This window comes from Balaenoptera musculus, chromosome 17 (assembly GCF_009873245.2).
Source record: "Balaenoptera musculus isolate JJ_BM4_2016_0621 chromosome 17, mBalMus1.pri.v3, whole genome shotgun sequence".
In the NCBI taxonomy this organism is placed as follows: domain Eukaryota; kingdom Metazoa; phylum Chordata; class Mammalia; order Artiodactyla; family Balaenopteridae; genus Balaenoptera; species Balaenoptera musculus.
The window spans coordinates 60,078,225-60,090,420 of record NC_045801.1 but is presented as its reverse complement, the minus strand read 5'-3'; the positions used below and the strand labels follow the sequence as shown (position 1 = coordinate 60,090,420).

The 12,196-nt window shown below is 42.8% G+C and overlaps 1 protein-coding gene across 4 annotated transcripts in view; it reads left to right on the top strand.

The window, feature by feature from the left end:
- Positions 1-12,196, top strand: part of ZFHX4 (zinc finger homeobox 4) — a 177,487-nt gene that overhangs the window by 160,050 nt on the left and 5,241 nt on the right. For all 4 annotated transcript variants that reach the window (XM_036830528.1, XM_036830529.1, XM_036830526.1 and 1 more), the window contains 2 exons: positions 473-590; positions 1,127-6,511. In XM_036830528.1, coding sequence (XP_036686423.1) covers positions 473-590; positions 1,127-6,511 — 5,503 coding nt within the window. The remainder of the gene's footprint in view (positions 1-472; positions 591-1,126; positions 6,512-12,196) is intronic.

Sequence of the window (12,196 nt, the reverse complement as noted above, 5' to 3'; positions counted from 1 at the left end):
TTTTTTTTTATGGCTGTGTTGGGTCTTCATCTCTGTGCGAGGGCTTTCTCCAGCTGTGGCAAGTGGGGGCCACTCTTCATCGCGGTGCGCGGGCCTCTCATTATCTCGGCCTCTCTTGTTGCGGAGCGCAGGCTCAGTAATTGTGGCTCACGGGCCTAGCTGCTCCGTGGCATGTGGGATCTTCCCAGACCAGGGCTCGAACCCGTGACCCCTGCATCGGCAGGCAGATTCTCAACCACTGCGCCACCAGGGAAGCCCCTAAACCATATTTTTTAAAAAAGAAAAGAAGAATACTGCATCACAACAGCATTGATCCGAAATTTGAAGGGAGAGCATTGGCCTGTAAGAGTCACAGAATGTCCCTGCTTTGGTTGGAAAAATATAACTGGGATATGCTACTGACCAAGGGCAGATGTGATGGAGTCTGTGATTTCTGGGGTACCTTTGCCATGAGCCCCTTTGGTTTTCACAGGTGCCTGTCCCTGATGTAATGATGCCCAACAGCTTGCTACTGCCAGCAGCCACCTCTGAGAAGTCGGAGCGGGACACACCTGCAGCCATCGCAGCCGAGGGGGCCGGGAAATATTCAGGTATGCCAGCCTCTGACCAAGATCTGCGCAAGACACCCTCAGGGCCTTGCATCTGTGATGCTGGTCCAGCATTATTACTATCAAAGATTTTTTTTTGTTTTTAAAAAAAAGCACAGGGGAAAAAAAGTATGGCATTTCCAAAAGCCATAGTTTCTAAGGCATATTTAATATCTGGTTATCTGTAAACTGCCCTTTGGGGACCTAAGTATCAATGACCAGGAATATTTCGTGTGTTCTAATTACTGAACACGACGGTTATGGCCCTTGCTATCACGCTGCTGGTAGCATACTATAAATACCTTTGACTTATCTCCTTCCCTATGCTGAAATTCCTTGAGGTCAGGGTTGATTTCTTATTCACCTTTATATCCCCGGGGCCCAGTACAGTGCTTGCCATATAGTAGTTGCTCGAATAAATATTTCTTCAGCGATTCAATTAAGCAGAAACCTTTAGAAGCTCCTACTTAACAATATTCATTGGCGTTTAAGCTGTAGATTTCCTTCCTATAAGCGATGTTTATGCTTTCTTGACACAGGTGAAAGTCCAATGGATGACAAAAGTATGGCGGGTCTTGACGATTCAAAGGCTGGTGTGGAAATAAAGAGTGAGGAGCAGAAACCAACTAAAGAACCCACAGAAGTGTCGGAATGGAATAAAAACAGCAGTAAGGATATGAAAATCTCCGACACACTGCAGGATCAATTAAGCGAACAGCAAAAAAGGCAACCACTCTCTGTTTCGGACCGCCATGTTTACAAGTATCGCTGTAACCATTGTAGCTTGGCTTTTAAGACTATGCAGAAGCTTCAGATACATTCCCAGTATCATGCGATTCGGGCCGCTACAATGTGTAACCTCTGCCAGCGTAGTTTCCGTACATTCCAGGCTTTAAAAAAACACTTGGAAGCAGGCCACCCCGAACTGAGTGAAGCTGAACTTCAACAGCTGTATGCCTCCTTGCCCGTGAATGGTGAACTGTGGGCTGAGAGTGAAACGATGGCCCAGGACGACCAGGCCCTAGAGCAGGAAATGGAGAGGGAGTACGAGGTGGACCATGAGGGGAAGGCAAGTCCAGCAGGAAGTGACAGTAGCTCTATTCCGGATGACATGGGCTCTGAACCAAAGCGGACCTTACCTTTTAGAAAAGGGCCAAATTTTACGATGGAAAAATTCCTCGATCCATCTCGCCCATATAAATGTACAGTGTGTAAAGAGTCGTTCACCCAAAAGAACATTCTCTTGGTCCATTATAATTCAGTGTCTCACCTGCATAAGTTGAAAAAGGTTTTGCAAGAAGCTTCCAGCCCCGTTCCTCAAGAAACCAACAGCAGCACAGATAACAAACCCTACAAGTGCAGCATCTGCAACGTTGCATACAGCCAAAGTTCGACCTTGGAAATCCACATGAGGTCCGTGCTCCACCAGACAAAGGCAAGGGCTGCAAAGCTGGAACCCAGCGGTCACGTGGCCGGCGGGCACGGCGTCGGAGCCAACGTTAATAGTCCCAGCCAAGGGATGTTAGATTCCATGAGTTTAGCAGCAGTAAGCAGCAAAGATCCCCACTTAGATGCCAAAGAATTAAATAAAAAGCAAACTCCGGAATTAATGTCTGCTCAACCTACACATCACCCGCCGCAGTCACCAGCACAGCTTCAGCTGCAGCTGCAGCACGAGTTGCAACAGCAAGCTGCGTTCTTTCAGCCTCAGTTTCTCAACCCCGCCTTTCTGCCTCATTTTCCTATGACTCCGGAAGCGCTGCTGCAGTTTCAGCAGCCTCAGTTTCTCTTTCCATTCTACATCCCCGGGACGGAGTTCAGCTTGGGGCCAGATTTGGGCTTGCCGGGCTCTGCTGCCTTCGGGATGCCTGGCATGACCGGAATGGCCGGGTCCTTGCTTGAAGACTTGAAGCAGCAGATTCAAACCCAACACCACGTTGGCCAAACTCAACTCCAGATACTTCAGCAACAAGCACAGCAGTACCAAGCCATACAGCCCCAGCTGCAGTCTCAAAAGCCGCCGCCGCCGCCGCCGCCGCAGCAGCAGGCCAGCAAATTACTGAAACAAGAGCAAACCGCCACGGCCAGTGCCGACTGCCCCATCATGAAGGACATACCCTCTTACAAGGAGGCGGAAGAGGTTGCTGAAAAGCAAGACAAGCCAAAGCAAGAACTCGTTAGTGAAGGTGAAGGGCTCAAAGAAGGCAAAGATGGAAAGAAGCAAAAATCCTTGGAACCATCCATCCCACCGCCCCGAATCGCTTCAGGGGCCCGAGGAAATGCAGCCAAAGCGTTACTGGAAAACTTCGGTTTTGAACTGGTCATTCAGTATAATGAGAACAGGCAGAAGGTACAGAAGAAGGGCAAGAGTGGGGAAGGGGAAAGTACCGAGAAGCTGGAATGTGGAACGTGTGGGAAGTTGTTCTCCAATGTCCTTATTCTAAAGAGTCACCAAGAACACGTACACGGCCAGTTTTTTCCATATGGAGCGCTAGAAAAATTTGCTCGTCAATACAGGGAGGCCTATGATAAGCTTTATCCCATTTCGCCATCTTCCCCAGAAACGCCGCCGCCCCCGCCTCCGCCTCCACCGCTGCCTCCAGCCCCTCCGCAGACTCCTTCCCTGGGGCCCGTGAAACTGCCAGGCGGGGTCTCCGCTCCGCTCCAAGCCCCACCGCCCACTCCCCCTCCGCCCCCTCCGCCGCCTCCTCCCCCCCCTCCCCCACCGCCCCCTCCCCCATCCGCTCCCCCGCAGGTCCAGCTGCCCGTGTCCCTGGACCTTCCGCTCTTTCCTTCCATCATGATGCAGCCCGTGCAGCACCCTGCGCTTCCTCCCCAGCTCGCCCTGCAGCTGCCCCAGATGGACACTCTCTCGGCGGATCTCACCCAGCTCTGCCAGCAGCAGCTCGGGTTAGATCCCAATTTCCTAAGGCATTCTCAGTTCAAACGCCCACGGACAAGAATTACGGATGACCAGCTGAAAATCCTGAGGGCTTATTTTGACATCAATAATTCTCCGAGTGAAGAACAGATCCAAGAAATGGCAGAGAAATCGGGCCTCTCTCAAAAGGTTATCAAGCACTGGTTTCGAAATACGCTTTTTAAGGAGCGGCAGAGAAATAAAGATTCGCCCTACAACTTCAGTAACCCTCCCATAACAGTTTTGGAAGATATCAGAATCGACCCCCAGCCCTCCTCTTTAGAACATTACAAATCGGATGCATCCTTCAGTAAAAGGTCGTCGAGAACCAGGTTTACGGACTACCAGCTTAGGGTCCTTCAAGACTTTTTTGACACAAACGCTTACCCAAAAGATGACGAAATAGAACAGCTTTCTACCGTTCTCAATCTGCCTACCCGGGTTATTGTTGTATGGTTCCAGAATGCTCGTCAGAAGGCACGGAAGAGTTACGAGAATCAAGCAGAAGCTAAAGATAACGAAAAAAGAGAACTTACTAATGAGCGGTATATTCGAACGAGCAACATGCAGTACCAGTGTAAAAAGTGCAATGTGGTTTTCCCCAGGATCTTTGACTTGATTACACATCAGAAAAAGCAGTGTTACAAGGATGAAGATGATGATGCCCAAGATGAAAGCCAAACCGAAGACTCCATGGACGCCACGGATCAGGTGGTGTACAAGCATTGCACAGTGTCTGGCCAAACGGAGGCACCCAAAAACGCTCCTGCCCCGGCGGCAAGTTCTGGTTCTGGGACTAGCACCCCACTGATTCCATCGCCCAAACCGGAACCGGAGAAGACGTCTCCAAAACCCGAATATCCCACGGAAAAGCCAAAGCAGAGTGACCCCTTGCCCCCTTCTCAAGGCGCCAAACCAGCGCTGCTCTCAACATCCGCTTCCTCAGACCCGCCGCCGGCCTCAGCCGCTCAACCACAGGCACCAAAACAGCCCCAACTTATGGGAAGACCTCCCTCGGCCTCTCAAACCCCGGTCCCTTCCAGTCCGCTGCAGATTTCCATGACTTCTCTCCAGAACAGTCTACCTCCACAGTTACTACAGTACCAATGTGATCAGTGCACAGTTGCCTTCCCGACTCTGGAACTCTGGCAGGAGCACCAGCACATGCACTTCCTGGCTGCCCAGAACCAATTCCTTCACTCCCCGTTCTTGGAACGGCCCATGGACATGCCCTACATGATATTCGACCCCAACAATCCACTGATGACTGGACAGCTGCTGAGTGGTTCTCTCACACAGATGCCCCCTCAGACCACTTCGTCCCACCCCGCAGCCCAGGCCACAGTTGCTGCTTCCCTTAAAAGGAAACTGGATGATAAAGAAGACAATAACTGCAGTGAAAAGGAAGGCGGGAATAGCGGTGAAGACCAACACCGTGATAAGCGCTTGAGAACCACCATCACCCCTGAACAACTGGAAATTCTCTATGAAAAATACTTATTGGATTCCAATCCTACCCGGAAAATGCTTGATCATATTGCACGCGAAGTGGGGCTCAAGAAAAGAGTCGTGCAAGTCTGGTTCCAGAACACACGAGCGCGAGAGAGGAAAGGCCAGTTCCGGGCAGTGGGTCCAGCCCAGTCTCATAAACGGTGTCCCTTTTGCCGAGCCCTGTTTAAGGCGAAGTCAGCCTTAGAAAGCCACATTCGCTCCCGGCACTGGAATGAAGGAAAGCAGGCAGGTTACAGCTTGCCACCAAGCCCTTTAATATCAACAGAAGATGGGGGAGAAAGCCCGCAGAAATACATTTATTTTGATTATCCATCTCTGCCATTAACTAAAATTGATCTCTCAAGTGAGAATGAATTGGCTTCTACGGTGTCAACACCTGTTAGCAAAACAGCAGAGCTGTCGCCGAAGAATCTTTTAAGCCCTTCTTCTTTTAAAGCAGAATGTTCTGAGGATGTCGAGAATTTAAACGCCCCTCCTGCTGAGGCTGGGTATGATCAAAATAAAACTGACTTTGATGAGACTTCGTCAATTAATACAGCGATCAGTGACGCCACCACCGGAGATGAGGGAAACGGAGAAATGGAAAGCACCACGGGAAGTTCTGGAGATGTGAAGCCAGCTTTATCTCCTAAAGAGCCCAAAACTCTCGACACTTTGCCAAAAACAGCAACCCCACCCACCACGGAGGTCTGTGATGAAAAATTTCTCTTTTCTCTCACGAGTCCTTCAATACCTTTCAACGATAAAGATGGTGACCATGACCAAAGCTTTTATATCACGGATGACCCGGATGACACGGCTGACCGCAGTGAAACGTCCAGCATAGCTGACCCGAGTTCTCCAAATCCATTTGGATCCAGCAATCCTTTCAAATCCAAAAGTAACGATCGACCAGGTCACAAGCGTTTCAGAACCCAGATGAGCAATCTTCAACTCAAGGTTCTCAAGGCTTGCTTTAGTGACTACCGAACTCCGACCATGCAAGAATGCGAAATGCTAGGGAATGAGATTGGTCTGCCCAAGCGCGTGGTCCAGGTGTGGTTCCAGAATGCAAGGGCAAAGGAAAAGAAATTTAAAATTAACATAGGGAAGCCTTTCATGATCAATCAGAGTGGCACGGAAGGCACCAAACCAGAGTGTACCCTCTGTGGGGTGAAGTACTCCGCCCGCTTGTCCATCAGAGATCATATTTTCTCCAAACAGCACATTTCAAAAGTGAGGGAGACCGTCGGGAGTCAGCTTGATCGGGAGAAAGATTACTTGGCTCCGACGACCGTTCGACAGCTGATGGCGCAGCAAGAACTTGACCGTATAAAGAAAGCTTCGGATGTGCTGGGCTTAGCGGTACAGCAGCCGGGCATGATGGACAGCGGCCCCCTTCATGGCATCAGTCTGCCAGCGGCCTATCCAGGACTCCCCGGCCTCCCCCCAGTCCTTCTCCCTGGCATGAACGGTCCATCCTCCTTGCCTGGATTTCCACAAAATTCAAACAGTAAGTCATTTCAAGGAGAGTCCGTCTAATTAATTAAATAATATTAGGCAGCCAATGACACGTAACCAAGAACAGGGTATGTTGGATCTCTTTTCATTTCAGTAAGTGAAACCATGATGTTATTTGAAATATATATTCTAGTGGCTAAGGTTAATAACCAGGAAATAAGCCAACCTGAACGTATGTAGAAAAACAAAGACAAGGTAGATCAGTGTCTCAGAAATATATTATTTATATCATTATATCTTTATATTTTAGGAACGTTCCTTTAATATACTCATTTCAAAACTGATTTCAAACGGCATTTCAGCACAGGCACGTGGCACAAAATTTGGTATACATATTAAGAAAGTGAAGCATTAAGTAATACATTCATTGGTTTCCTAATTTATGTTATTTCCAAGAGACACTCATTTTTTTTTTTTTTTTTTGGTTTTGTACTTTTTGGGGTTGTTTTTCCCCCTTAAATGCCAGGAAGTTCAAAAGCTAAGGGCCTTCTAGCCACAGGAAATCCCCCGCATTACACCTAGCAGGTAATAAAGCATATATATGTAAAGTTTAACTACTAAAAATATGACTTCTGTGATAATTTGTAACTTAGCATTGCTATACGATTTTGCTTTTAGTAGCATTCATTTTGTTACTTGTTATTTATGTAAATTTAAAACCTTAAAAATACATTTATATTACTCCATGCCTTTCTACCACCACCCCTAGCCTAGATTTATAATAAAGACAGACCAAAATGGTAAAACTGTTTGAGGCAATCCCCGATGAAGAATCCAATTCTGTGTTTATCAAGAGAAATGCAATTTGTACAGTTTAGGTTTTGTGAGTAAGTATAGGTATCCAATTATCTTAGGCTGAAAAAAATTGAAGATAGTGTGCTAGGCATTCATGTAGCTATACATATAACACAAGTTGTATATTATCCAAAATGGAAAAAAAAAAGATTCTAGTTTCTTCTTTAAAGTAAGTTTTATTTTCCAAATTAACAGTACATTTCTAAAAAATTTTTACAAGAAAATTATGACATTCCAAAGAGACATCTAGAATGAACTAATTACATTTATCTGGAAAGTTTCCAAAAACACAAAAGGAAAGCTTTTTTTCATTTTCCAAATTGGACTTTTACATAAATTTCAAACTTTTCAATTTCATCCTTCTCTTATGGCGATTTACATTTTAATGTGACTCTGGAAGATATTCCCATTTTAACTTTTATTTTGGGAGACATGAAAACAATGATATCAAATGACCTCTTGGCTACTGCTAGCTCATCTGATTGGTTCCCTGTCCAGAATGACTTGTTGGCATTAGAGAGAAGCAGAATGAATCTGCACATATAAAGAGTTTTACCAAGAAAATTTCTGCGAGATCCTTTCCTTTAACTATCACACCACCTACCTTCCCCTGCCCACCTATGAATGTATTAGTCTTCTAGTCTCACTTTATATATCACTGTAATTATTAACAGACATCTGGAAAAATGTCTTATGTAGAAAGACTCCTGTGATCAGTTACATAAAATAGAGCTTTTCCACATAATGTCTAATGTGGAAAAATTCCATGAGCACTTATCTATAAATTTTATAATTATGTAAAATAGAATAAAATTTGATATTTACAATGGGCTAAGAACAGTTCAATTATCTGTGCCTTTAATCTACAAGTCAGCTTTGATTGATGATCCGATGTAGTCACCCCACTAAGTGGTGGTCAGAACATCTTGTTTTTCTCTCCACTGGATCAGAAGGCCTTTGCTTGGACAACAGGTCCTTCCCTGACTACCCTTCTGGTTTGTCACTCTGAAACTGGTACCCTGAGGGCCTGTACGAGAGAAAGCCAGGAGGGAGGAGAGAGAAGATGTTTATGAAATACGGAAACAACCTAACCTTTCTCCTCATTCTACACACCATAAATATAATTTACATTCTCCCCCTGAAATATGGGCCCTTTTTATAACTCTCAGAATTGTGGGAAGATGTTAGAGGCAGGCCCTCCTCAGAGAGCACTATTTTTAAATGCATCAGGTACTGAGGGCACCACGTATCTGCTGCTTCATTAAATCATGGACCAAAACAGACTGGAGAGTGTTATAAAGAGAAAAGGTCCAGGAACATACCTACTGGAATTTACAATTTGTCTTGAATTAGTTCTTTGTTTGTGAAGGAATTTAAACATTAGCGCAGCAGAGCTATCAGCAGGATCCCATCTGAGAGCCTGAATTCCCACACTTCCAGCTCACATCTTTTTTAGGTTAATTGATCTGTGGTGGGTAATGCTGAATATTTTAATCATCTCATGGAGTAGAGCTGTGGTTCTCCATCTTTCTATCAGCATCTTTCTACTGTATTATATTTTCATCAAACAAATATCTCCATTGCTCTATGGAAGAAATAGACAGACCAGCTAGGTGAAATAAAAGAAGAAAATTGCTTCATAAGTAAAATATTTCTATATCTCTCACATGCCCTGGGCTCTTGTAACAGTTTGTTATCTATATAAATAAACTTTGACCATATGATGTGTTCACCTTGGTCCCATTTTAATGGGATTTAGTTATGGAAAAGGCTTCATTTTAAAGACACCCCCATCCCTTTGAAGGTAGATCTCAAGGTTTTGTTCCTAAGAAAATCGCTAAAAAGGGACTCCATTGAATGAGATATGCCGTAAAGTAAGTAATAAGTCTGATTCCGAAGGCTACACCCCAAAATTGACTTAATTGCAGTGTACATGTTCAGTTTTAGCATTTATCAACCTCTAAATTTCCTGATTTAAATACCCATTTTATTCCTTTTTTGGTGGAATTCCTGTTCTGTTTTAGCAGCTTTAATTCTCATAAAACCTCCTTACCATACTTCCAAGAAATCTTCAAATTATTTAGTCTTTCAAGATCACAAAGAAAACCCTTTGAAGAGTAATATCCATCATGTGTGCCTGCTTTCTGAACAATGACTTAGCCCTGTGTTCAGTATCACTACTTACTATCATTCATGTTTGATAAAATAAATTATTTTCTGCTAAAAAATTTTTCCACAATTGTCTTTTTCTATCATGATCATATGCAAAAAGGGAAAGTGACAATAGAAAATCACATGCCTGTACACCTGGAAAAAGTTAGAAACCTTTAAATTTACATTTTATCCTTTAGGATGTTAGTTTCTTTTGGCACTTTCCTCAAGATGACTAGGAAAATAACTTGATTTTCTATTTTTAACGTATTTACTTTATGGTTTTAAGCAGTGTCTGATTTTTATATGTTCCATTAGTCTTTGGAAATACTGCCTAACCCAATTTCCTTAAATGGAACTTTAGAACATGGCTTTTGCATTTTTCTCATACTTCAGTGTAATTTACTAGCATTTTTGGGGTAAATCTAGATAAGAGTAGGTCTTTAATAATTTTAGCACAATTGTCTTTGGCCCATGTACTTAATTAGTTTCATTTTTCACCTCAATAGTAAATTTTTTCCTCTGGAACACCTAGATCAAAGCAACTTGGGGAAAAGACACTACATCTACGTTCATGGTGAGACAGGCATTTTCTTCTGAAAAGCATTCCTTTTGGGAATAGGCAGCTGTTTCAGGAAAACAAAACCAAATAAAATGATAGCAAAAACTTTCATCTCTCTGTGAAATTTCAGAGAATTGGAGCAGGAGTTAGGGAACAGGAAAGAATGTATCTTTGTAGTTACCACCACTTATTTTGCATCCTGATTACTGTTCAGTTTTTCTCTTCTATATGTGGTTTTCATATATCAGTTGACTACTGAACTTTTGACTGCAAACTTCTACAAGTTTATGTCTTTTATTAGTAGACCCAATGTACATTATTCATTATCCTTAATCTGTATCTTTTTTCCTAAAATTTTTACTTAACAGCTGATTATTTAAGTCAGCTTACTCCTCAAGATGCTGAATTCTTAAAAATTTCTGGTAGTTTTTAACTATAGTAGTTAGGATTCCTATGGCAGTCTTCTAAAATTTTTCATTACTTCATTATATGACCTCTAGATAGGAATTTGTAGACCTCATCTGATGGGAAAGCCTGAGTCAACAGCTATTGATCTACTTGCTTTCTAACTACCACTGCTATTTTTTTAAATCTTAAGTTCCTTAAAATTTCTCTTGCCTTAAATTCTCACGTCAGAGAGATAGGTGAGCCAGCAATTTCTTTAGATTTAGGGGGAAAAGCACTTAGGTGGAAGAGGGTGCAATTATTGAGTATGAAGTCTAGATGTACTAGACCCAGAAATAAAGTAGGCTTTATGAGTAGGCAAAAGAAGCTGGCTACCAACATAATATCATTCTGACAATGCAAGGAAGGATCTTCTGTCCTTAGTAAAACTTCTTCTGCCTGAATCACTCAAGCCTGAAATTCTGTAATTAGGTATTAATTCTTCTGACTTAATACATTATCTTCTGTTAAATGGAAGGTAACATAGAATATCATGAAATCAGAATATCATAGCAGAAGAAACCTCAAATTATTGAATCTAGTATATATTGATCCTTTTCAAAAATAGGTGTATTTATATCTCTGGTTTTTTTCTTGCAAATAAAATTTTATAGAGAGGCAAGTGGAAAGAAGATCAAGATACCAGGCATCATAGTGTAGGAATAAAGGCAAGGGAGTTGTTGGTTTGGGTCCCCAAAAGCAACTCCATTACTTCACAGTTTTGGGCTGTGTCTAAGTCCCATGGAATCTGAGAAGTCTAACATTCTAAATTGGATTAAAATCCAGGAATTTACTGATTCATTCCTACCATACCCCTGCCAATCTTAAGCCCTTTTCATTTAAATTTATTTTGAATGTGTCATCCATTCTTCTGTAAAATGTAGATACTTGCTATCAGTTTCTCCTGGAAATACAATGTTATTATTTTCAAGGATTGCTTTTTTCATTTTTAATATTCCAACTGTTTAACATTTGAAATTGATTCAATCAGACAAGAAGATGAATTTGAGTGGCAGCTATAAAATTTAGTTTCTCCACCTCCATATCTACCATCGAGTTGTATATTTCTGTCTATCAAGTCACTTCACAGCTCTGGGACTCAATTTTCTTAAAAACATGGAATTTTTCGCATCTGTCCCTACTTACTGTTGAGGATATTGGAAGACTATTCTCGAACATGATGGATATTCCTTAGAAACTATTATTAATACAACTACAGAAATTATTTCAAAGCAGATCAGAGAAGAGTTGGGTGTGGTAAGGTTAAAAAGAAGAGCAGCCAGTAATAAGCTAGGCTAATAGATGGTAATATGATAATGATTGGGGTCAAGTTGAGAGTGATGTTGAGGACTTGAGAGTATCTTGAGTGCTAAGCCTAAGACAAGGTTTCTCAGCTGGATAAAGACCAATTAAGAAACTAAAGTTCTTTTTCTAGCTAAGGAAACGTGTTTTTGTGTCACTTGTTTTTCATTTTTTTTTTCCACACCCAAATGTTGCATTTAGCATAGAAATAAGACCTTAGCCAATATTTAAAAGATGGTTTTCTCCACAGCTATGCACTAATAACTGAATCTTCATTTACCTTCTCCTAGTTAATTCTTCCATCAACCCATCAGGCCTCCATCATGGTCCTTGTCTCAGTCTTTTGGTAGCAAGTCTTCCCTCGTTCAGGAACGAACCACCACCCAATTAGGTTTCCAGTCTGTTCCTCTTTCAATCAACTAT